Here is a 27,637-nt window from a genome sequence, read left to right as displayed (position 1 = left end):
GAAAAATGAATTGCTGTACAATAAAATGAGAAGAAGAAAACAATATTCACAATGACTATAACAATGTAAATGGAAAGAAAACCATGGAAAAAATCTGAAGTTAATGTTGCAAAATTACAAAAATAAAAAATAAAAATGGATGGCTTGAAAGAAGAGCTATGAGAAGATACCCTATGCTATTCTTTGCAGAGGTAAGAGCTCTACATGTGATACAGATTTTCTCCATATAAGTTATTCTGCTTTTCCCCCTTTAGAAGATTATTTGTTATTTGAGATAGCTCTTTGGAAGGGAAGGGAGGGATCTTAGGGCAAATTATGGTGATAATAAAAAATAACAATAAAAACTTATTTTAAAAAAGAAAAGAGATGATATATGACCGTTCTCAGTTTGAGCAACTTTGGAAAAGGGAAAAGTATGAGCCATCCATACAATAGAACACATTTTCCCAAATGAAGTACTTTGCTTTTATGTAGATAGAAATTTTAAGCTATTGTGTTGGTAATAAAAAGCTAAATCAGGAAGCTATTAAAAAGAGATATTGAGTCACAACCCAGGGTAATAATGACTACCATTTATATATCCTTTTTAATTTTGCAAACTGCTGTAAGTATATGATCTCATTTGAGGCTCACAACAATCCTGAGAGGTAGATACTACAGGTATTGTTGCTATTGTTATTGTTATCATCATCTTCTTCATTTTACAGATGTAGAAAATGAAGCTTGGGTAAATTAGGTTATTTGTTCATGGTCTGGCAGTCAGGGAAGGATTTGAACCCAAACTTTTCTAATTTCAAATCCTATAACATATATACTACGTCACACTGCAAGTATTTTCTCCATATTTCTATTAAAAATCAATTACATGCATGTATTTTGTACTTCAACCTATTGGTCCTTGGGGAAAAAAAAAACTTCATAATATTTTAACAGCAATCAGGGGCTCTGAACCTGATTTCAGAGCAGACATAATACATATAAAATGTTTATGCTATACAAAGAGCTGAAATAAGTCAGGGGAAAAACAACCAAAACACTGTCTACTCTCAAACAGGGGCAGTGAAGCTTTTTAAAATTTCTGTTTCCAAGAACTCACGAAAGGAAATATTTAATTTAGTGGGGGTATTTTGAAAGACACAGGTGAAAAGGCAAGACAACCAGAACTGAATAAATCAAGCAAACATCATTGACAATCAACAGAACTTTCCAGGTGATTAAATACAATTTGAGACAGCTGGGGGCAAGACCAATCCAGACAGATTTCAGGAGAACAGAATCCTTATGTTTGCAAAATGAGCTCAGAAAACAGAATTTATAAACACGCCACAGTCATAAATTTCTCAGTATATTGATAAGACTGCAGAAAAGACACTGAATAAAGAACCTGAGGGGGTGAGAGGCATCTAAAAAAAAATCCTGAGTTTTCAGACAGAAAAAAATACTTAGCCTATCTTCCTACAAGGTCTCATTTCCCCCACTCCCCCAAGTTGAATAAGAAAGAGGAAATTATTGATTTTCTTCTCCAGTGGCCTGGTTGTTTCAACATTCCATAATTTTTCTAAGTTCTGTGCAATAATTTAAATAAATTGAAAATTAATGCCAAAACTATTAATGTTTTAACAAATCAATTTCCAATATGTTTCTTAAATAGTATACAATTAAAATGTTAGCTAAAACATGCATAGCACCTTTGGGTTTGCAAAGTGTTTTACATTCATTTCAACTCAATTCAAGAAATTAAAAAAGTCAATGAACAAGCATTTCAATTACCTTATCCATACCACATTAAAAAAAATAAAGAAAAACAGAACTTTTGTAACTGAACAAAACAAATTCCCATATTGGCCATTTCCAAAAATGTGTCTTGTTCTGCATATTTTAGTCCAAGACCTCTCTCTAGCATTTTTTATTACTGGTCTTCTGAAATCATGATGTGAAGAGGAGTAGAAACAAAAGAACAAGTTATACTGTAACAATACTGTAAAAACAAACCACTCTGAAAGACAGGAATTCTGCCCACTCAATGATCAGCAAAGATTTATGTACAAGGTACTGGTGATACAAAGACAAAAGAAGAAATTACATTTGATTTACAATTTCTCATTTGATGCTGCAAACAATTTTATGAGACAAACAGTTCAATTACTATTACAACTATGTCAAATATGGGAAAACCAAGGCTGAAAAAAAGGGGTGTCTTACCCAAAGTTGTTATATAGTTAATAAATAATAGAACCATAACTTGAACCCAGGCCTTCTAACTCCAAACTCAGTATCTTTTCAGTCCCACTCAACTATTTGTATTAATGATTTAATGATACCAGACCCACTCTAAGAAATATTGGTTTTGTGTCTCCTGCTCCTTAGCAGAGTGTAATGATTGAATGACGCCACCTGCTGGAGACTTACTGTAGAAAAGCTCCGCCATGAGGTGAAGGACTCTGAGGGCCAGACCGTGCATCTTTTCTTTGGCATCAGGAAGTAACGTTTACTTGTGGGAAGAAGAAGGGGTAGCCTGGCGCACTGACTCACCCTCTTTTCCTGAGGACTCTGGTGGCAAAGGGAACTAGAAATGCTCTCTCCCTTTAATAGATAGATGAACGTAGGCCTTTCTCTCTCTCTTTACCAAATTCTTATCCTCCTTAATAAATGCTTAAAAGTCTAACTCTTGCTAAAGCTTTAGCAATTTATTGGTGACCACTCATTGGATATTTTCGATAGTTTAGCTAGAATTTTACCCCTAACAAGAGACGTGATGGGTTAGAGGTGCAGGATGAAGCGTGCATTTCCAGACATGGCCAATGTGTTGATTATCTTGTTTAAGTATATTTGTGTTTAGAGAAGCGCTTCTATTTGGGATAGTTGGCTTAATGAGCAGTAACAGAGTTGCTTAGAAAAGAGTGTCAGTGAGACATCAAAAATACACAGGGGAGAAAATAGTTCAGAAGGAGACAAACAAATGAGGCAATTGTGCTACTATGTGGACAGATTTAACATATGCGAGCAGCTTAGTAGACACTGATGATTTTATATGCAATCTTTTTTTCTCCTTTGTATATTGACATATTTTTGTTTGTTGATGACAAGTTCATGATTTTAAAAAGCTTTTAAAATTTTGTTGCTTTTGTCTTTCTGTGCTTTTGTTTTAGGTTCACGGGTTGTGACATGATAGCAGTTGATGTGTGAATGAGTGGAGGAAAGAAATCAACAAAAAATATTTCATCTCCACCAGTGAAATAGACACATAGCAGTAATGGTAACAGCTCTTCAGCATTCACGGTTCTAGAACTAAGAAAAATTCCTGCTGAATCAGAGATCTACATTTCTTCTTCACAATTTTATTCACTGCAATTATCATGAAATGCCTCGATGAAATGATTGATTGACTTGATTCAAAATTTACCAATTAAAAACAAATACTGAGAAGACTTCACCAGTGAGGCTTAACTCAACACTCAGACAGTTCCAGCTTTTCAAATGGATAAAAATTTAAAAGTCTTGCATGCAGTCTTTCACAGCAGCACATCATATATTCTGATACAACAGGTCTCCCTTAAGCTTTCATCAATGCAATTCAGCCTATCTCATATTTTTTTTCTCTCCAGAAACCCAATAATTCTGAAAATCTCAAGGGGGTAAAAAGATAACAGAGCAGAAGTGGAAAAGGAAGTTTTCTCTCTTATTATCATTTCCCAGAGCTTAGTCCAGTGGTGATGAGAAAAATTTCTCTGAGCTATGGATAGTGGAAGGCTTGGGAAATGGTGTGACCTTATAGCATGCCAATTAAACATAGATGCTAGGATTTAAGCTCTCTAGAATATCTAAAACAATTTGGTGCTTTATTAACAACCAGATAAAACAGGCTGGAAGCAAAAGGAAGACATCAGTGAAGAATTTAGGAACTGGCCTTTACCTGAGAAGGCAGCACTGTACTTAGAGTCAGAAAGACCTGGATTTGCTTTGTCTTTTCCCCTTACCATCTAAATGACCCTAGCCAAGCCACTTCCCCTACTTTCAGTTTCATCATCTGTAAAATGTATGTAGTAATACCTGTAAAACCTACCTTGCAGGATCATTAGAAAAAAACATATTTGAAGTGCTATGTAAATGTCATGTTAAATGTTCTCATCTTTACGAAATGTTGGTTTATAAATGTTATTGATGCTTTTTTTTTTTTTTTTTTAGTGAGGCAATTGGGGTCAAGTGACTTGCCCAGGGTCACACAGCTAGTAAGTGTTAAGTGTCTGAGGCCGGATTTGAACCCAGGTACTCCTGACTCCAGGGCTGGTGCTCTATCCACTGCGCCACCTAGCTGCCCGTTATTGATGCTTTTTGATTGATTTTGACAACTGTCCTTCTCCCTTCCATGCTCAGTAATCTTGCCTTGAAACAAAGAATTAAACTTTCCCCAAACCAATCTACAGGATGACTTTATCTGGCAGCATATGCAAAAGTCAATACCTAGAGTATCCCCACCCTCTCAACCTCTCCCTCCATCCTGCTATGGGATACACACATACATCCACTTCTTCAGTAATATTAATGGTGTTTTAAGGCTTGCAAAGTACTTTACATATATCATCTCATAGTTCTTACAATAGTCCTATGATAATCTGTTACTATTCCATTTTACAAATGTTGAAACTGAGGTTAAGAAACTTTTGGTGGCTTGTTCAGGGCCAACAGTGCCTGAGGTAAGATCCTAATTTAGGTCTTTCTGACTCCAAGCCCAGCACTCCATTTACTGGACCACCTAGAGTTACAGAATGCTGCATTTTCTTATCTTTTCTTGTGAGGCTGTTTGGTCATTTAAATTACATTTGTTTTATTTTTCTTTCCATTTATGATGCTGTAGTCCTTGCGTATATTGTTTTCCTTATGATTATTTCACTTTGTTTCACTTCATATGTCTTCATAATTTTTTTTCTGAATTCCTCAGAGATATCCTTTCTTAAGATGAAATAATATTCCATTATATTCACGTTCTATAATTTGTTTAGCTTTTTCCCAGTGCATGGACACTCACTTTATTTTTAGTTCTTTACTTTTATAAAAATAGATTCTATACATATTCTAATACATAAGATACCTTTCTTTAACCTGAGATCTCAAGGTTGAAGTATATAGATATTTCAGTCACCTTTTCTTTTTTTTTTTTAGTGAGGCAATGAGGGTTAAGTGACTTGCCCAGGGTCACACAGCTAGTAAGTGTCAAGTGTTTGAGGCCAAATTTGAACTCAGGTCCTCCTGAGTCCAAGGCTGATGCTTTATCCACTGTGCCACCTAGCTGCCCCCTCAGTCACCTTTTCTACAAAATTTCCAACTGTTGTCCAGAAGAGGTGGAGATATGATTATCTTATTTTATTTATTTTATTTTTTGAGGAAACTTACACAGGGTCACACATCTAGTAAGTGTTTGAGGCTGGATTTGAACTCAGGTACTCTTGACTTCAGGCTTAACATTGAGGTGGAGTTATGATTGAAGAACACTGAATATGAAGCCATGGATGGTGCAAAAGGAGAAAGAAGAGGGAGGTTCATGGTTGGGAAATGCTTTTTCCTATCTTGTACAAAAGAAGTAGCAAATATGGTCAAATAAAAGAAAACCAAACCACAATAGTTGATTATGTGTCCCTCGAGAGCTGTTTATTTACAATTAAAAAGGCTGTATATATCATGTTCAGTCTGGTCTCCCTATGGGCACATCTATATCGTCCCTTATGATCAGTACAGGTATGGTACATCCAAAGAAATAGAGCGAATGGGTCATGGCTAACTGAACTCACTGGTCCTGGACTCGTTTGATCTAGCATAGAGAACATCAGCATTCAATTACATAAGTATATAGTAAGTTCTTACTCCTTACTCCAACAGTGTGAACAATGCAGAAGGTACTAGTCAAAAATAGATCAGGCTCTGTCCTTAAGGAGCTTACATTCCACCATTAAAGTGAAATGTTAGCTTTATTTATTACTCTATTAGGGGAAACAACATGTATACAAATAGATACAAAAGATGGAGCTAGATGGTACAGTGGATAGAGTGCTTGGCCTGGAGTCAGGAGGTAAGGAAGAATCATCTTCTTGAGTTCAGATCTGGCCTCAGACCAGACCTGGGTAAATGACCCTATGTGACCCTGGGTAAAGCACTTAACCCTATTTGCCTCAGTTCCTACATCTGTAAAATGAGCTGGAGAAAGAAATGGCAAACCACTCCAGTGCCTTTGCCCAGAAATCCCCAAATGAGATCACAAAGAGTAGGACACAACTGAAATCAACTGAACAAAACCAACAACATAAACAAAACAAACAATAATTTTATGGGTAGAGAGGCAGTGTAGATTCAACTATTTATTGGACAAAAAAGGAAAGACCCTGTATGATGCGACCTTTGAGCTGAGCCTTGAAGGGAACTGAGTGTTCTGAGAAGTGGAGCTAATGAGAAAAAGCCTTGCAGGCATATGGGACAGCCAATGCAAGGGTACAGAGATAAGGAATGGACTGTTTGGAAGAGGAAGAACAAAGCGATTGGGGATAGGTAGCTGGGTTGGTAGCACTGCAATTCACATGATGTGTTTGATGATTTCAGCCCCTAAGTTAAATTTGTTCTTTTTAAAAAAACATATGTCCACACACGAGCATATACACACAGAGATACACATACATAAATTTACATGTCATCATCATCCTGATCTACATAATAGTCCATATCTGGGAAACTGCTATGAAGGATTAAGGATATAGATCTATATCTGCGATAATATTAGATTACATTGATGTATCACAGTTTGTTTAGTCTTTCATCAGTGCATATATGCACTCATTTTATTTTTAGTTCTTTGCTATTATAAAAAAGTTATTCAATGAATATTCTATTACATAGGACACCTTTTAAATTTTTTTAGGTTTTGAACTTCATTAAGATACACAGGGATGAGATCTTGAGGTTAAAGTGTATGGATATTTTTGTCACTTTTTTTTTTCATAAAATTCCCAATTGTTCTTGTTGTTTTTTTTACAACAGTTGATGCTATGGCTGAAGAACACTGACATAGATCTATTTCTATAAGGATGCATATATCCATCCTTAATCCCAAATAGCCACCTTACAAATTGAGGCCATTATGCAGACAAGGATGAGAGTGAGGGTGATAAAAGCCTATTTTATACAACACTTAAAAATTTTTCAGAGCCCTTTATGCATATTAAATCAACTGAACCTCAGAACAACCCAGTGAGGTAGAGCCTATAGATGTTATCAACTTCATTTTATCCTTGAAGAAACTGAGGTATAGAAATAGAAAGTATCCAAAGTCAGGACCCGAACCCTAACTCTGAGTCTGATAATCTAGACACTCTGGTTCCTTGCCAGCCAGTTGATCAGAATGTGTGTGGCTAGATGAGACTAATAAGGACAGCTCATATTTATAGAGTAATCTGCCATACTTTAAGATTTATATATATATATATATGTATATATATATATATATACACATATATATATATTCTCCTTTAGACAACCCTGTGAGATGGCTATAATATGTATTATTATCTAGATCCTTCACTCCCATTCCCTCACCCCCAAACCCAAATGTTGTTTGTCATTGTCCAGTCGTATCCAAATCTTCATGATCCCATTTGGGGTTTTCTCAGCAGAGATTCAGGAGAAGTTTGCCATTTCCTTTTCTGGAATTTGACAGATGAGGAAACTGAGGCAAACAGGGTGAAGTGACTTTCCCAGGGTCACATAGCTAGTGTCTGATGCTGGATCTGCACTCAGATCTTCCTGATTCTAGACTCAGAACTCTATCCACTGAATCATCTACCTTCCTCTCCCTCCCCAACTATTTTTTTTAATCTAGTCCCCTGATTTTGTTGCTGTAGGGAACTTGCAGTGAGGAAACCCCATATAGAACCTTCAATATAAGGACTTACAAAGTAGCCTAGGGCATTGAGAACTTAAGAGACTTGCCCAGGGTCATATAGACAGTATGTATCAGAGCTGAGACTTGACCCAAATCTTCTAGACTCCAAGGATGGCCTTCTAGTCATGATTTCATTCTGTCTCCATTTCCATTTCATGGGTGACAACACTGAAGCTCTGGGAGATAAAGTAATTTGTCCACTTTCTCACAGTTACTAAATCTCAGAGCCTGGATATGAACTCTACTCTTTTCACGATGAATAAGGATACTCTTGCACCATCCTGATACTGCCTCATCATCACAGCTTTTAAAATGATAAGGTCAATAATGTTATCCCTATATTCAGTAGCCAGCACATTTTTAAAAAGCAGCAGACTGACTAATTTAGCGAGATTTTAAAATACATTTCTGGGAAACTGTATAGTTAATCAATAACCAGCTGGGCCTGATACATTTGAGTCCGCAATCCTACAATTCTATGAGCTGGAAGTTTGAACAGGAGCATTGAAATCGCTGCCATTCATGCTCAGTTGGGATTTTGAGCTTATTAAACAAAAAGAACAAGTTAAATTAACATTCATATTCTGCAATAAGTCCTTGGAAGCAAGGGAATTCATGGTAAAACTGCCATTCCATCCTTAAATCATCTCGTCACGAGTCTGTATTGCAGCCCCAAAGGTAAGATCACCCAGTGTTATGCATTCCTCTGGCAGAGAACTAATGTAGGAGATGAAAAAAAACCCCTCTGTACAATAGGATGAGCTCAGTCAAGTACATGCAGCAGAGTGAATTCTGAGTGCTGTCACTTTTGTAGATTTAAGGCGTGCCTTAATGTTATTTTAATGTGGCCTTTCAGTTGTTCTCTCTTCTCTTTCAAAATGGTAGTGCGACTTGTGTTGAGTTACTCTACTGACATTTTACAATTCCATCATAGAAATCATGTCCTCTGAGGTCCCAAGCTTTACATGAAGATAGTGTAAAGGCAACTGCAAATATTTGGCATGAAACACTTTGATAGACACTGGAGGGACTGGATCCACCCATGTAGATTTGACAAGCTCACCAAGTTCTAGAAGGTAAGCAGGGTAACTTGCCTTAAAGCCAGAAGTAGTCAATGTTCATAGCAGGCTCAAGAAAATAATACCTTCTCTGGGTTGAACCAAAACCCAATTATTTCACACTGAGCACTGTGAAGACTATGACCAGGGGCTCAGAACACTAAGGGCCAACAGCCCGAATGACTATCTAGCAAACAGGTCTGACAGCTACCATTCCACCTTTCTTCTATTGCTATCTCTGACATATTAAGTGTCTGTTGGTAAAAATCACTAATTCACCATCAAATGGTTTTGTGACTTTTACTGTCAGGCAGCTTTTCTTTTTTTGTTTTTTGGTGAGGAAATGAGGGTTAAGTGACTTGCCCAGAGTCACACAGCTAGTGTCAAGTGTCTGAGGCCAGATTTGAACTCAGGTTCTCCTGAATCCAGGGCCAGTGTTTTATCCACTGTAGCACAGTGTCCAGGGTCATACAGCTGCCCCCGGGGCAGCTTTTCAAGTTACATTCTATCATTCCTTTTATTTCCCGTTGTATCTTGTGCATGTACTGACTAAGAATATCACTTAGCCCACATTTACATTTTCAACCTAAAAAATTATTATTTTTTTTAAAAAGTGATAGAACCAGGCAGTACATTCAGATCCCCAGAGCCATGTTCATTGGGATGGTATACATATGAATTCCTGAATATATGCATAATCCATTTAAATTATTTTTACTTCAATTTAAAATATGATTTCACATGTTATATGCAATTATGAAAAGGAAAAAAATATACACAGTCAGTAGGAGGTAGCACTCTTCTGATTGGAAGTAATAATGCTAAAAGTTCTAATTAGGTGAGGAATTCATTTACTGACTCAAATCTATACTCGTAGTCAATAGGAGTATGCAGAATAATTTATAAAACTCTCTGTCTTGCTAGGTGACTGCCCTTGGGGACCTACAATTTTATGTCTATTGAAAAACCAATACAGCCACACTAATTCACCTTACTTTCAGGATTTTATGTCAGGAACTTTGAGAAAACCTTTAAAAATTTATTCTCCCAAATATTTAAGCATTGGGTTCAGAATGATAATGCTTCCTGTTAACTGCTAGCTCTGTGATGTTAGCTTAAAAACCACACCATCCAGTTTTTTTGTGTGTCAAAAAATAAGTAACTACCTTTTATAGAAAGTACATTCTGGCCTCAGACACTTGACACTTACTAGCTGTGTGACCCTGGGCAAGTCACTCAACCTCAATTGCCTCACCAAAATAAACAAACAAAAACAACAAAAAAGTGCATTTAGGTATTTCATTCATCTGTGTGCTCTAACTTGAGAGGCAATGTTATAGAGCATAGTAAACTAGCCTCAGAGACTGGGTTCAGACCCTGCCTCAGATATTTAATGACTGTGTGTCCCTGGACAAGTCACTTGAACTCTCAATGTTCTAAGCAACTCTCTAAGACTAAGTCTTACAGAAAGTACCCATATGAAATTGTGGAGAGAATTTCCTCAGTAGCAGCTGGGTGGTACAGTGGATAGAGTACTGAGCCTGGAGTCAGGAAGATTCATTTTCCTGAGGCCAAATCTGGCCTCAGATACTTTCTAGCTGTATGATCCTGGACAAGTCACTTAACTTCATTTGCCTCAGTTTCTTCATCAGCAAAATGAACTGGAACAGGAAATGGCAAACCACTGCAGTATCTTTGCCAAGAAAACCCCAAATGGTGTCATGAAGTCAAACTAAAGAACAAGTTTTCTTCTCTCTAAAATGAGGAGATTGGACTAGATCATCTCAAATGTCCCTTCAAGCAATAAATCTATGATGCTATGAGCCTATAATCCTGATCTCCACTCCAAAGCACTCCAGGAATGAGATATCTAGCCTGAGCAGCCTAAATCTACTTTTCTTGGAGTTCCACTCAATACTTTTTATATCATCACTCACTCTCCTCTTTCCCAGAAGAGGTACCTCTAGTTGCCTCTGTGGTGAATCCCTTTATTCTTTTCACTCCATTGTCCTCTAATTCTGTGTCAGTAAACATGTACTCTCATTCACACACCATTACTTTCTCCTCCTCCTCCAATGCCTCTTTGTCATCTCTCTACATGATGCTCAGTTTCCCCAAAACTTTTGACCCCTGTACCTCACCTGGCTACTGTCCTGTTTTATCACTCTTTATCATCATTCTGCCTTTAAACTCTTAAAACTTGACTTCTTCCTTCACAACTCTACTGAAACTACTAATTAAAAGCCAATTAATGACTTTACTTTTAAATTAACTAGCATTTTTCCCAATTCTTATTCTCCTGGACCTCTCTTAACATCTGGTCTTGTTAACCATCCTTTCCTTGGGATATACTTTCTTATCTCTTGGCTTCAGGGATACCATACTACACTTTTCTTCCTTCTCTCTATCCTTCTGTAGTACTTCATAGTCCTCTGATCTTAAAAGGCATATATTCTCCAAGTTTCTATTATTAGCCCATCCCTCTACATTTTCTCCCTTGATGGTCTCATTCACCCCTATGGCCTTAATAATCCCTGCTATATAGGTGACTCTGAAATCAATATCTTTACCTCTCTACTGAGCATCAGACTCACATCTCCATCTGTTTACAGAAATCAGTCAGTTAACAGAGGATAGACATAAAAGAGAGGTATGATCCTGTAGTACAATTGGGGGCATTAAAATTCAGATGATCTGAAGTTTGTGAGGAAGCCGACTTTTTTTAAAGCCATATTGGTGAAAAGAAGATAGGGTTTATATTTGCAAAAGTTACATCCCACAGAGTAAAATTCTTCGAGGTCAAGTCATCTCAAGAAGTATAGGAGATTTTAAGATACATTTCAGTAGACAAAAAGAGAAACATTTTTATTAGAAGGACTGGCCAAGGAGGGCCTAGTTCTTAAAGCATGCTCAATATCCTCTGCCTGCTCTTGCTGCTACAACTTCCCCAGTAGCCAATCAATACCCTGCTGTTCAAGACACCAGCTGCCTTTCGAGATCTCACAGGACCCTCTAACAAAGGAAAGAAGAGGAGAAGGCTCCATTCCAGAAGAAGCCTTGCCTAGGAGGTCATGCACTACCTGACTGGATCAGGTGGGAAGAAGGGCATCTCCCTCCTGTTTCTGCCCCAGATCAAGAGAATCCATCGTATACCTTATGTCTGGCAGGAAGAAGAGACTTGAGAAGTTGGGAGTCTGCCTGTAGTATATTATATCCATGAAGTTATCACTCATCAGTCAATTGAAAGGATCATAAGAGCTGCCAGGAAGCGGACCAATGCTATCTGTGCCTGCTCTAAAGTGGGAAGGTAGAAAAATAAAGACCCTTCCATCGCACAAGCCCAAGGGGGTATGTAATTTCACTCAAGAAACTATGGATTTAGGGGGGCAGCTAAGGTGGCGCAGTGGATAAAGCACTGGCCTTGGATTCAGGAGTACCTGAGTGCAAATCTGGCCTAAGACACTTGATACTTACTAACTGTGTGACACTGGGCAAGTCACTTAACCTTCATTGTCCCACAAAAAAAAATATTTTTTTCAACTCCTGGGATAAAGGCACAGATGGCACGAACATCAGATCTGCAGATGACACAAAGCTGGAAGGGAGAAAAAGTGCACTAGGTGACAGAAAGGATCCCCCAAATTTAGACAGATAAGAGCACTGAACTTAATCTAATGAGATAAGAAGGTTCAATTTGGGATAAATATAAAATATTACCCTTAGGTCCAAAAAAAATTCAGCTTCATAAGTACAAGATGGGGGATTCTGGATTAGAAATAAATTTGTGTGAAAAAAATTGGGATTTTAGTTGACTGAAAGCTCAATGAAAAAAAAAAAGCTAATTCAATCTTGAGCTGCTTTAAGAAAAGCATAGTTTCAGAGAATCTTCATTCTGCTCTAGTGAGACCCCATCTGGAATACTGTGTTTAGCTCTGAGTAACACAGTTTGAAAGGCCATTGGTAATAAGGAGAGTTCCCAGAGGAAGAGATGCGGTATGGTGATGAACTCTGAGTCCATGTAATGTGAGGATTAATTGAATGAATAGGGATGCTTAACCTGAAGAAGAAAAGAATGGGTGTATGGGGGGGGGAATGGGGGGTGGTGGTGATGATGACAGCTGTTTTCAAGTATTTGAATGATTAACATGGGTGAGGGTTTAACTTGTTCTTGGTCCCCATTGCAGACAAAGCAATGGGTAAAAGTTGCAAAGTGGAAAATTTAGGTTATATGTCAGGAAAAAACTTCCTAAGAATTAGAACTATCTAAAAGTGGAATGTGTTGCGGTAGATGATGCATTCTTGGTGATCTTCAAGCAGAGACTGGATGACCTTTGTCAGGTCTGATGTAGTGTGGTTTCCTTTGGGATAGCAGTTGAACTAGATAGCCCTTCAGGTCCACTCCTTCTCTCAAAAACGTATTCTGCGATTGTATTGAAAGAAGGCACAATTCCTTAAGTCTTATTTTGCTTGCATTTTCTGTGCCAAAGAGAATGAGTTTTGGATTGGGAAGGACAGAAGCAAAATGAATAATAGGAGTTTAAAAGTCAATGTAAGGGGCAGCTAGATGGCACAGTGGATAGAGCACCAGCGCTGGAGTCAGGAGGACCTGAGTTCAAATACGGCTTCAGATACTTAACACTTACTGGCTGTGTGACCCTGCGAAAGTCACTTAACCCCAATTGCCTCAAAGAAAAAAAAAAAAAGAACAGAAAAAAAGTCAATGTAAATTGGAATATAGGAAGAGAACATCTGAACATCTAGTTGTCCTTGAAAGTTTTAAGTTACTAGAACTAGATGAGCCACATCCAAAGAGACTGAAAATGGAGTAAGTTGTGACTGCTGAGTGTTTATTGGTGATCATTGAAAGAATGTGGAAAAACAGAAGAAATATCACTAGAGAAAATTCTGGAAAACTTTTTCAAAGTTCTAGAAAAAACTAGAGGAAGGCAAGTGTAATCCTAAAATTTAAAGAGAGAGAGAGAGAGAGAGAGAGAGAGAGAGAGAGAGAGAGAGAGAGAGAGAGAGAGAGAGAGAGACAGAGAGAATAGAGGCTGCAAAACATAGGCCAATGGTATTGACTTTCTGGCCAAATTCTAGGATATATTAGATAAAAGGGATGATGAATGGATACCTAGAAAAGGAAAGGAGTAATCACAAAAAGCTCCCTTGATTTCATCAAGATCAGGCCATGCCAAGCTAACTTCCTTCCTTTCTTTTTTTTTTTTGACATTACAAATTTTCTCAAGCTACTTCTCTGTGTGACAATACCACACAACCACTTTCCCATATTCCAAACAGCAATATTATTCTTAATTCTTTCCCCCTCTTAAATATTATATTTAATCAATTCCTATGTCTTGGTGGTTCTTTTCCAGTGTCCAAGAAGTTAAACTCACTTGTTGTTAGGAATAATGAGTCTTCCTGATGCCAAGCCCAGTGCTCTATCCATTGCACCATATAGCTGCCAGCCATATAAAGAAGAAGGTCCTATAACTGCATTTGCAACAACCATGTTAATTTATATATACTCTTGCAAATATATTATGTCAATGGTACAGCAGAGGATGGACAGAAGGAACAGTAGCCCTTGTAGCTGTCTATTTTCCAGATGCAAAAAGGAAGAAGATATGACCACCATTGGAATGGCAAACCAGTACAGACTAGATCAAGATTACGCCAGACTACACCAGCCCTGGAGTCAGGAGGACCTGATTTTAAATCCGGCCTTGGACACTTGACACTTACTAGCTGTGTGACCCTGGGCAAGTCACTTAACCCCAATTGCCTCACAAAAAACAAACAAAGATTATGCTAGACTAGCCTTAGAGGCAAGCTAGATGTCACAGTGGATAGAACACTGGACTTGGATTCAGGAAGAACTGAGTTCAGATCTAACTTCAAACACATACCAGTTATGTGGCCCTGGGCGAATCACTTAACTTCTATCTGCCTCAGTTTCTTCAACTTTAAAATGAGGATAATAATAGTACCAGTATCCTGGGGTGGTTGTGAGAATGAAATAAGATTATATTCAGAAAGTACCTTGCAAAATTTAAAGCACTATATAAATGCTAGCTCTAATGATTATGATTATTTCCTTTTTTGACAGGGTTACTAAACTAGCAGATCAGGGGAATATTGTAGTCATAATTTAACTATATTTTAGCAAAGCATTTGATAAAGTACCACATTCTGTCTTGGGGAAAAAGATGCGAATATGTGGGTTAGATGATATTCCACAATTAAATCCTATCAGAGCTGGTTGAAAGGCCAGACTCAAGGCTATATGAATGATTTGATGCCACCTTGGAAGGAGCTTCTCCATGGTAGTATGTTGCATGTGGGACTCTGTAACATAAATCTATAGTTTGAAAGTACTTCAGAAGTAATTTAGTCCAACCCACTCAATTTGAAGATGAATTAACTGAGACCCTTTGAGTTTAAATCATTTGCCCTAGGTCCCACAGGGAATGAATGGCAAAGCCAGTATCTGAACTCCAGGAACTATGAAGCCAGGGTGAGTGCTCCTAGTTTGGCAAACTTTCCACTGCACCATGACACCTCTATCCCTGCCCCCCCCCCAGTGATTTGAATAAAAGAACACATGGTATGATTATCACATTTTCCAATGATACAAAATTGGGATGGCTTGCTAATGCAGTGGATGACAATTTGTACCCCAAAAGAGCTTAACAGTCTAGAACACCAGATTATATATAATTATTTGGTGTTTTTTGTTTTGGGTGGTTTTTTGGTGAGGCAATTAGGGTTAAGTGATTTGCCCAGGGTCACACAGCTAGTAAGTGTTAAGTGTCTGAGGTCGGATTTGAACTCAGGTCCTCTTGAATCCAGGTCTGGTGTTCTATCCACTGCGCCATCTAGCTGCCCCAGATTGTATATAATTATATGAAATTTAATAGCAATAAATTTAAAGTTGTGTAGTTGGGTCAAAAATCTACTTCCCAAGTACAAGATGGGAGAGATGTGATGAGATATCCATTTATCTGAAAAAAATAACTAGGTGGTTTATTGGATTGTACAACCAAAATGAGTCAATAATGTGATTTGGCAATAAAATGGAACTAATATGATCTTGGACTGCATAAAGGGAGTGATAGATTCCAGCAATAAAGAGACATTATTTTAGATATACTGGTCAGATTACTTATGGATTGCTATATTCAGTCTGGGAGCCAGAGTTCACAAAGGACATTGACAAGAAGTTGAGGAGGGAAACCTACACAGAAAAGGTCCTTGAGGCCATGTCAAATAAGGACATGGAATAATAACTTGGTAGAGGAGAGTAAGAGAAGGGCTAGGTAGGGAATGATAGCTCTCTTCAGATGTCAAAAAGATTCTAGTGTTTCTGTTTGGATCTAGATATCAGGATTAGAAAATGTAAATTTAGGCTTCATGTTAGGGGAGAAAAGTCTTTAGAGTTAGAGATGCCCCAAAATGGAAGGAGTTCCCTCTAGAGATGGTGAATAACCCACAATTTGATAACTACCACTGTAAGTGGTAGCATGGGTTTTGATTTGGATATAGGTTGGACAAGATAGCATATAGAAAGATGGATATAGGTTGGAACTATAGGTTGGAAAGTTTCCAACTTGGAAATTCTGTGATTCTGTGAAGATAACCAACAAATTGAAGTGCTCATATGCGTGAGTACAGGAAAGTAGTTATCAGAACCATGAAGACTTTTCCTCCCTTGATCCTGGCTAGAAGTTGTCCTGAGCCTGTGCAAAGTTATGATGATAAATGGCAAATCCAGTAGAACAAGGGTAAACAACTATAGAGGGACACGTACAGGATTGATGTTTGAGTGACATGAGGGGCAAAGGAATATTGATTTTGTTGTTGTTGTTATCTAAGCTTTGTATCTCCCTCAGTGTCTTGCACAGTGCCCCAAACATATTTTTGTAGACACAGAAAATGCTCGCACTTTCTCCTGAAATGTATGTTTTGTCATGAAGAACCCTATCAGCCCTTACATACAACTTTCACTAGAAGGTCTAGGAGAACAAGAGAAAGGGACATAGGAAGAAGGCTTTAAACATCTGTTACATTATTTTCTTTATTAGCAGAAAAAAATCATAGTAAACCTCAAAAATCTGCAACATGTTTTCTTTATAGATAGGAGAGGGAAAAGCACCCTCATCAACACCCCACCTCCTCCCCAAAAAGCTTTCAGACATTTATTATGCCAGAATCACCTAGCCTCTAGAGCTCCTTACCCTCAAACTCTTTGAGATGCTATGGTAGCACCTTCATCCTCTCCTTTCTATATATCCCTCTCCAGTAATAAGAACAACCTACAAGAGATGAGAGAGTCCCTCTTTAGGAGCTTGGCAGGTGATATATCAGGAAGAGGATGGCCTATATCCATTGATGGAATGGGGAAAGATGGTACTCTCAATAGATTTTTTCAAAGCAACACAATCACACATGATAGTTAAGTTCTACGGAATTCTCATCTGAAGACATATCTCCCTTGCTTCCCTGCCCCTTCCAATGCTTAATGCCCTCATGTTGTCCAGAGACCATCATTGCAGGGACCCATCTAGTCTTTGTCCCTCAGATATAGATTTATGTTCTAATCCCTGTCCTGGCCACCCAAAGTCTCCTATACTATTCCCTAGTTCATGTTCCATGGCCCTATCTACTTAGGTCTCAGTTAGCTGATCTAATCAAGTACAGTAATATTTGCCACTGTGTCCATAGTCGAGTCAGTCAATTAGCATTTATTAAGCATCCACCATGTGCTAGTCACTGGGCTAAGTCTGGGAGTCAAAAAAGAAAAAGAAAAAAGACATTCCTTCCCCTGAAGGAGTTCACAGCCTAAAGGGGAAGATTAGTATGCAAACACTATGGACTAACAAGCTCTATACAGGATAAATAGAAAATAATCAATGTAAGGAAGAAACTAGAAAGAAGAGGGATTAGGGGAGGCTTCCTGTAAAAAGTCAGATTGTATTTGTTTTGTTTGTTTTTTGCTGGGCAATGAAGGTTAAGTGACTTGCCCAGGGTCACACAGCTAGTAAGTGTCAAGTGACTGAGGTCGCATTTGAATTCAGGTCCTCCTGAATCCAGGGGCAGTGCTTTATCCACTGTGCCACCTAGCTGGCCCCCAAAAGTCAGATTTTAGCTGGGACTTGAAGGAAGCCAGGAAATCCAGGAGGAAGACATAAGTTAGAAGAAAATTCTAGGCATGGGAGATAGCAAAAATACAAAATCTGAGAGATGGAGCATCTTGTTTGAAGAAGAGCAAAGAGTATTGTCAATAGATCCAGTAGTGCATGCGAGGCTGTGGGGAGGGAGAGGTGAGGAATGTAAAATGAAAAAAGACTAGAAGGGGTGGGGGTTAATTTATGAAGGATTTGAATGCCATAGACATTTATGGCTAATGGGTACAAAGAGATTAATAGGTTGCTTTGAGGTAACAAAATTATTTTAATATAGACATTCTGAAGATGGTACTTAATTCAAAAGAGTGATTCTAATGAAAGACATTTCGAATGTCAAGGCAGGCTGGATAAGAACATCTTGGGGTGTCTCACTTCTCATACCAAATTGGCATCCACTTGTTCTCTTTTCACATAACACTGGTCCTTTTCAAATGGTCCTAGTAACATAGATGTAGAGAGAGAATGGACCTTACAGTTCACCTAATCTAATGCCCTCATTTAATCAATGCTGGAAATGAGGCCCTAAGAGATTAAGTGACTTGTCTAAAGTCATCTTCTTGAGTTCAAATCCAACCTCAGACGCTAGCTGTATGACCTTGGGCAAGTCACTTATCCCTGTTTGTCTCAGTTTCCTCATCTGTAGAACGACCTGGAGAAGGAAATGGCAAACCACTCTAGTATCTTTGTCCAAAAAACCCCAAATGGGGTCAAGGGAGAAAGATGATGTCATCACTGTGGATGATCTAAATCTACAACCCCACTTCCTTTTCAGCAGTCCCAAAGTATTAAGATTGGACATTTTAAGGCTTTTGACGAGTGCATGAGGAGGTTTGCTCCGGCTCATTGATGGCAGGAAAGGGAGTAAGGGGGACAGAGTAGCTGTACCAATCAAAGGCAAAGGCAAGGCTTCCTTTATTTTCCAAATGCTCCTAGTACTTTTGTTTTCTATATCAGGCACTGCTCACTACCCTCGAGGAGACTTTTTCACTATTGCTCTTCAACAGTAGAATCCACTTGGACTTCTCTTATATCTCATGTCCATTTAACTGTGTTGTCTGCAATCTGACAGTTTCAATTCATGCAAAATTACATAGTTAATCTAATACAGTATTAAATGATCGGCAATTTTGTCACCGTGGATAATGCTTGCCACTGATGCAGAACAAAACCATCTATGACTTAGTAGGTCAGTCTGAGGGAGATTTTAGTCATATCCAACTCTTAATGCCCCCATTTGAGGTTTTTTGGACAAAGATACTAGAGTGGTTTGCCATTTCCTTCTCCAGGTCGTTTTACAGATGAGGAAACTGAGACAAACAGGGGTAAGTGACTTGCCCAGGGTCATACAGCTAGTGTCTGAGGTTGGATTTGAACTCAGGAAGATGAATCTTCCTGACTCCAGGTCTGGCATTCTAGCCACTGTGCTGCCTAGCTGCCCTCTGGGGGAGATACTTGAGGTAAATAAAGGTGAAGTGATTTGCCTATAGTCACAGATCAAGGCATTGTCAGAGACAAGATCAGAACTCAGGTATTGTTGATGCAAAGCTTATAATTCTAGCCATAACGCCACCTTACCTCTAATTTACCATCCATGGCTCAGTTTATCCTATTAGAGGCAAGTCATATGTGTGTGGGGAGGGGGGGATGGGGGGTTAAGTGACTTGCCCAGGGTCACATAGCTAGTAAGTGTTGAGTGTCTGAGGCTGGATTTGAATTCAGATCCTCCTGAATCCAGGGCTGGTGCTTTATCCACTGTGCCACCTAGCTGCCCCCTAAGGGAAGTCTTTCTAACAAACACATACACATCTTCACTTTTTAAACCTACTTTCCATTTGTTTCCTTTTTATCTCCTAGATATCTCCTAGATAGCTCTAATCAGTATTAGCCAGTTTAAAACATGCCCTAATACCTATTAAAATAATTATACTACAATATGTGAAGAAAAGGAAGCATCATCAAGTCAGAATTCCCAAAGTCACATCTAATTATGTGCCAATTATGAAATTCTTCAAAAATGTAGACCCAAAGCTTTGCATTTCAACCTAAAAATCTAGGGCAAAACTATTATTGGAGGGAGCACTGAACACTGAACATGCCACCACCCATTCTAATCATATACGCTAAAGAAACATACTGGTTTCAAAGTCATGTACTTAAAAGTAGAGCTCTCTCAGTGAAAGAATTGGAGTAAACAAGAATTATCATTACCATAGAGTCTGTGAATAAAATTCACAAGTTGGTTACCTAACATGTGAACAAATAATAATAGAAGACATTTTTATGGTGAGGCAAGAAACCTTGGAACAAATCTTAATTTAGATTAGGACACTCCTAATATCAGCATCCCACATGGGAGATGCCAATTTGTTTACTATTCCAACATCAACTGTCATAAAAGTTTCACCAAAAAAGGCAACTCCTTCTGAAGCAGAAGAAATGAATTAGTAGGTTAATATAAGTAGTTCACACTGTGTGAATTCCCCTTCAAATTACTAGTAATTTTGATTTATGCAAGGTAGAGTCCATTCCAATATAATTAAGAAAGCAATTCACTCAGGTTTCTTGAGGCAAAGATTTCAAGTTACATTAATTGATTGAAATTTGGCTGCTCTTATCAATCCATATTGGATGTTTTGCCAACCACAAACAAGTAGAAGGCAAGAATGACTAAAAAGTATAGCAGATATGAGCACTGACATATAGATGGGGAAAGAGAGATTTTCTAGGTGAGAAACTTTGCCAAATACTATGGTATATTTAGGAGACTGATATCTAATCTCACTATAAAAAACTGAGGTGCAGAGCAGAGTGAGGAACCAGATAGAATCATCAAAAAGTTAGAAACAGTTAAGAGGGAAAGAAAAGGAAAAGAAAACAAGTTTTAAGAACTGAAATAACCAGATTGTGAAGAATTGCATATTGCTAAGACAGACAGACATCAAAGTAAATTTTTCTTTTTAGAAATCCTGGAGCTGATCCTTGGATACCATCTAATGCACTGAAATTGCAATTTACTAAGTATCTTCTATTAATAGAGTTGACTTATTTCCCATCTACTCATTCCTTAAAATCAATTTCAATAGGGAAAAAGAAGAGCTAAGATTTGGGCTTTGAGTATCACAGATCTAACTGAATGGAAGAACAAAGATTATGCCTAAAATTGGGGAAAAAAGATTTAAAAATGTGAATTTTCTTAGAAAAAGCACAGAAGAAAGCTAGCGAACTAACAAAATTTTATTTATTGACAAAACTGAGAACGCCTCTCTTTTTGACTCAGTAAAATGTGGCTATTATTTCATCCATAAAAACTTAACTCTCTTACCTGAAAATGATATGAACATCTTTTCAAAGAAGAAAGAACAGAAAAGGTAGTCATTTTAAAAAGTCAAAATGTCATGGCAGAAAGGCACGGGCTGTGGAGAGAGATCTAAGTTCAGTGTCTCCCAGTGATGATTATAATTTGAGTGACACTGAGCTAGTAACAACCTCCATGTATCCCTATCTATAAAATGAAGGGGGTGGGACAAGATGACCATTAGTGTCCCTTCGAGGTGTAGCTCTGCAATCCTATGGAGAAGATGTTGAAACAAGTATCAACTTTCTCATCCCACAGAGCCCAATGTACTGCAAAATGTTAAACATCTATGTTATTTGCTTTTAACTATGAACTCATTACAAATAGTCCAAACTAATGATTTTCTTTATGCAAATGAAATCTAAAAACACTGGACTTAGTTTTGTTTACAGCAGTGTTTCACAACTCTGTTTTGACTATCAAGTGATTAGATTGAATAATAATCTCCACATTGAAAGAACTATGCCAAAGAATAACTGGGATTTATTGGTACCTTGGGCTAAGAAAATAAGCAGAGTAGATAATGAATTACTGAGCATCTCTGTCTTGGTCTCATGTTGATTTTCTAAAAATGACAAACTGCTATTACTAAGATTAATAAGTGTTAAATTATCTTTTGCTTTCATGAATGATTCTTTTGTGGATTATTTTCATTTGAAATAACAAGTCTCTGTTTTCAAAGAGAGCTCTGAATTTTTAAGCTTAAAAATAGTTCAGTACTGTGTCTCTAAGTACTTTCAAGCAGGTACCTACTGTCCCCCTTACCCACTGCTTCCTGGATCCTCAAAGACAGGTTTGTTTGTTTATTTGTTTTTCTGAGCCTTAGGAAGAAGGCATGACATCTAAAGGGTTTATTTGTAAATCAAGTCTTTAAAACAAATACCTATCCTGACGATAGAGAGAAGGTATTTATGCTTTGTGACAACACGAAGTCTAAAATGTAAGGATAATTAAGGTTTAATTCTCACTGTGGTGTCAAAAGCAGAAAGTATGCCTCTGATGATTCTCATTGGCCATAAATATGTTTCCATATTTTTATAATGTACATCTACTTTAACAGCCTTTAACTGATTCAACAAATTAAAAACCTCCAAGTGACTAGAAATAAATAACTGAATTAAATTTCAAGATTTAAAGTTTCCCTTTCTCTTCTTTGGAGAGACCAAGAAAAAAAAATAAGTATGTATGAGTCCTGTTATATAGATGGATCCACCTGAATGCCCATCACCATCATGGAAAAAAGATGACCACACACAAATTCTTTAACAAATACCCTAGCCATTAATGTTGATTACCTCCATTATAAAGCACACTAACATTAATCTGTACGTTTGCGTCAAATGGTACTGTAATGACCCAAAGAACTCAAAGGAAAGCAGCAGAGAATCATCACCAATTCAGCCTTCCTTTACATACTTAGATTCTTCATCACTAGCTGACAAGGGGGAGAAAATTAACATGGTATTTCTATAATTATGGCAGCTGAGAGCTTTCACTTTTCAAGTCAAAGAAATTACATGGGAGAAGCAATTTTTCAACTATTCTATGTTCAGACTCTTTAATTGTAGTCTTTAACAGTCACTAGTCATCAAAGCTAAGGGATGTACAGCGTGACAATATATTGTGACACACTAATTTATGTATGGGGTATGTTAGGGTTGGGAAAGGAGGGAATAGATTGTATTTCTTCATAATAGTGTTGTAGGATCTATTTCCCAACTAGTAAATGAAAGTGATAAAGAATTATGTGATTCTTTTGGCACCAAGAGAGTAGCTTATTTCAAACATATTCTAAAAGTATGGACAAACATTTCACATGCATTGACTTAGCTATCTCTATGTAACCTTTTAAGGACTAACCAAATTGGCAAGTGTTACTCACCTGCTTAATCCAGATTACATAACATGAAAGAACTTTGGAGGAATAACCAAAATATTCAGTTAGTAGACTAGGTCTGAGGTTAGATTTTCCTTTCTAAGGTCTAATTAGGTGGGCTTTCTTTCTTTCTTTCTTTCTTTCTTTCTTTCTTTCTTTCTTTCTTTCTTTCTTTCTTTCTTTCTTTCTTTCTCTCTTTCTTTATCTCCAAGGGACACCTTAGTGGAAGCTATCAGCTTTGACAGAACACCGAAATCCTGGCAGTGAACCATAAATTGACCATTACCATAAAAAGGACTGCTAAATGAGAAACCATGTGCTCAGTATAAAACTAATTTCATGCTTTCAAAAGCACACAGTGGCTTCTAGCAAGATAGTGGCCCTGGGACTTGCAAAGACAGATTGGCTAACACAAATGGTTTGCTCCTGATGCAGTCTGCTTAGCCAAGCTTTACATGTACTGGCAGTAAATGGGAATTCTCGAATCTTCTGTCAAACAAATACACACTTATCTATAACTTTAGACCCGAAAGCTATAAAACAGCTGCCTCATAAATAAATTTAGTAGGAAAAAAAAGAAAACACCAAGAGCTCTGCTAGTTTCCAATCAAATAAAAATAGATTTTCCCTCTACAATCTCTCCATTTTAAACAGACACTTAATAAGCATAATACAATTGCGAACATGCCACAATAATTGTCAACACCCTTCTCTTCCTTTAAAATTTTTTTCTGAGCACATAAGAATTAGACTAGATTTTAATAGACATCAAACAGGAGGACTGCAACACTTAGAGGAGAGAGGCTAACTTTCAGCTTACCATCATCTCAGTGGTTTTCATCTGCAGGTAAAACTCTTTTTTATAGGTACCAATACATTATATAATGTTAAGTTGGGCCTTTCGAAAGTATGATGATTTAGTAATGTATCCTCCCAGACTAATGTCAACACCATATTTACATTAAAGAAAATAAAACTTGATGCACTTAAAATGTCACATTTAATTAAACTATGCTGATGCAAAAATGCTTGCAATTTTATGCCTCTCTCATAAAGAAAGCCATCACTGGAAATAAATGACTAAAGGTTGTCCAGTGCATGACAGGTCATAACTTTTAATTATTAATAATGTCAAGCTTAACAAGATGATAACTCCAGTATATAATCCATTTCATTTACTTTCTTAGCTTGTGATTACCACAGGTTCCCTCTATATTTTTCATGTCAAAGATACTACAGATTGCATTCAGTCTATAGCCTTTTTATGTACCTGCAGCACATAATCACACTGCTAATTAGCTACTTTCTAAAATGATGGCAAATCACATAATATCAGTGACTTGTTCGAAAATGTTTAAAATGCAAAGGAAGTCACCTACTGGTAAGATGTCCTCTGCAAATAGCTAGCAGTGAAGAAACAGAAAGCTTAGCCCATACATTCAAGGAGTTACTTTGAAATAAAATCAAAAGAATCACACATTCTGGGATTCACTTTTCCCCTTCTTTTCCATCCGTGTTTCAGGGTAAACACAGATGATGACCCTACAGGATTAACAAGGTGTATAAAAACATCTCAGACAGACATCTCAGGGCGAGTCATCCAAGTTTAACAATAATATATATTTTAAAAATGCTCACCTCTACTAGGAAGTCCACTCCACATTACGGCAGCCCCCTTTCACCAGCTTAAATGACAACCAAGTTGGATAAAGCAAACTTCCAGTATGTGACCAGTCTGATGCCCAATCCTTGCTACAGAGCTTTGGCTCCAGCCCTGATCATCTGTGTGACAGTACAATGTTATATCAATGCAGCTTCAAACCTTCCCAGACACAGGCTTATTGCATCGCTCATTGAAAATCCTTTACACGCCGGCAACATTTTAGGGAAGGACAAGCACACTCTGAGTCATTTGTAAAGAAAGCAAAGCAATTTCAGTCCTATATCTTCATGTGTACTGAAAGGCGGGAGCGCTGTCAAGCTACAAGTCTGAGGTGGATTTATGCAGAGGAGCCGGCAACCTATGCCTTCATTATCAATGCATGAAATCAGCTACGGTGATCACATTCAAGCAAACCATCAAAAGGAGATGATTGTGAAAGGCTCCCAACACCTTCTCCCACCCCTCTTTGCCCCCCAAGGAAGGATCCTCCAGCTAAAGTGTGCGAATGTTAAAAATAGCTCTGCCTTTTCAACAATGAGCAGGAGACAGAGAAGAAATCAGTAGTCGAGATTAGGAGGACTTATGATTATAAAGGCTGCAAAAAAAAAATCAAAAAAGCTGTAGGTTACTGAGCCTTCTGTACAGACGAATGAAAGCAGCAGAGGCATTTACATTTATGATAATGGAAAGAAATCCATATATTTGACCACAGATATCCATTAAAGAGTACCTTGTGCACATTTTTTACTAAGTGCCTGTCTTTAAAATAAATAATAATGATAATTTTATAAGTATAAGGCTTTGTAAACATTGGTCAATACATTGTCTTTTCCCTGCAAACTAAGTTCTTACATACAAAAGATTTCAGTGCATTCCGTGGCACAGGATAACATACATGCAAGAAAGCAATGTGCACATTGATTAAAGAAAAAAAATCCCATTGCTCACCCAATCCACAGATCTGCTTCTTATATATGTACACACACACACAGAGCAATAATTCATACCTTTACTTTTCACAGCATTTTCTTTTTCTTTACTAAACTGTAAACACATGAGGCAGCTAGTTCTCTTTATCAAAGCACAAGACAGACCTACAACCCAGAAAGTTGCAGCAGAAATGACTAAAGACTTTATTGAGATTATTGGTTTCATTGCATATACAGGCACTTTCCCCTCCTTCCCCCAAAACACATAGACATACACTCCCCCAAAATGATGATTTTTCCAGTCAAATGATCACAGAGCTATAGGAATGAGGCTTTTTCAACTAATATTTCCAAGAAATACAACAAGGGTCTGTTTGGAGAACAGCATATGTCCTGCCTTCTTGAAGGGGTCATCTATTCAGGATCTAATATATAGCAAGCCCTTTCTGTTTGTTGGAAGGTCTCAAAATCAATGTATATCGCATAGTTCTAGTAACATCCATAATTGTTTAGTACAGTATCCTTGTGGTAACAGTTGGCCTAAAAAAGTTTATGTAGAAAAAAACACATCACAGTTAATTTTCAGCATGCTAGAGATCAGGGACACTTTTGATCATGGCAGCCACTAAGGGTTAGGGTAGAGACAACTGGATTTGGGGAAAATAGATAAAACTGAATGTCTATAAGTCTGAGCTGAAAGGCTATGTGTCTCTTCCACACAGAGGGGATCATCCCCTCACAGAAGGAAGGAAAGAACCATACTCTTTGTTCATGTTTCTACCACTATTCTTCCATTCATTTTGCAGCTATTAGCAGCATGGTCCAGAAAACCAAGAATCTAGTGCTGTGCACATAGTAAGTGTGTTTGCGCTCTCTCTCTCTCTCTCAGCAGTTACAAGAGGTCTACAATGAACTTCTAGAACTGTCTCAGGGTTGGGGGAATAGCATCTAAATGGTGTAGACTGAAACAACTGTGGTCCTAGTTCAGAGTCACTGGCAATGGCCCTAATATCACTTTGTATTGCACATTCATGTCAAGAAATCATTCATTTCACAATCATTTTCTATAGTCAATAATCTTTCCAGAAAAGGAAACTGAGGTTCATTATACCACTTGCTCACAAAATCAATTTTTGTTAGACCTAGAATTTAAATATAGGTTCCCTTTTACTACATCATGGTTGGCCCTCAAAAAGGGAAGGATATAGCATGGCATCCAGCTGTTTTGTGTCCATGATAAGCCTCCCAATCCCCCCAATTTTAGCTATGAATGTTAAATAGAACTAAGTCTGCCGTTAGGACAATCTTGAATCAAACAATTTTATGCCATGATTCTTCTCTCATTGATGTAGCCTTGGTCTAATTCAGTGTTTGTTTAGTTATATCTTATTTATGATGGTCTGTATTGGTCTTGAGTTGAAAGTTCCTAGGAAGTGAGAAACCTACCAAATGAACTTTTGAGGATAACAATGATAACAACACTGCTGTTGATAATGACAACAATGCTCTCTAGAGAAGAAGCAAGAGTTTAGGGGCAGCTGGTGGTGCAATGGATAAAGCACCAGCCATGGATTCAGGAGGACCTGAATTCAAATCCAGCCTCAAACACTTGACACTTACTAGCTGTGTGACCCTGGGCAAAGT

At 37.7% G+C, this 27,637-nt stretch overlaps 1 protein-coding gene across 4 annotated transcripts in view; it reads right to left on the bottom strand.

Moving 5' to 3' along the window:
• ZNF385B (zinc finger protein 385B) overlaps positions 1-27,637 on the bottom strand; it is a 525,190-nt gene that overhangs the window by 337,886 nt on the left and 159,667 nt on the right. The window contains exon 1 of one of the 4 annotated variants that reach the window (XM_043990460.1): positions 25,040-25,432. The exons of the other annotated variants lie outside the window; for them this stretch is intronic. Coding sequence (XP_043846395.1) covers positions 25,040-25,064 — 25 coding nt within the window. The 5' untranslated portion in view covers positions 25,065-25,432. Of the gene's footprint in view, positions 1-25,039; positions 25,433-27,637 lie in introns of those variants that run through there. 4 annotated transcript variants of the gene reach the window in all.

Source organism: Dromiciops gliroides, chromosome 3 (assembly GCF_019393635.1).
Source record: "Dromiciops gliroides isolate mDroGli1 chromosome 3, mDroGli1.pri, whole genome shotgun sequence".
NCBI classification, from domain to species: domain Eukaryota; kingdom Metazoa; phylum Chordata; class Mammalia; order Microbiotheria; family Microbiotheriidae; genus Dromiciops; species Dromiciops gliroides.
Note: the sequence above shows the minus strand (reverse complement) of the source record. Positions and strands in the feature narration are given on the sequence as shown.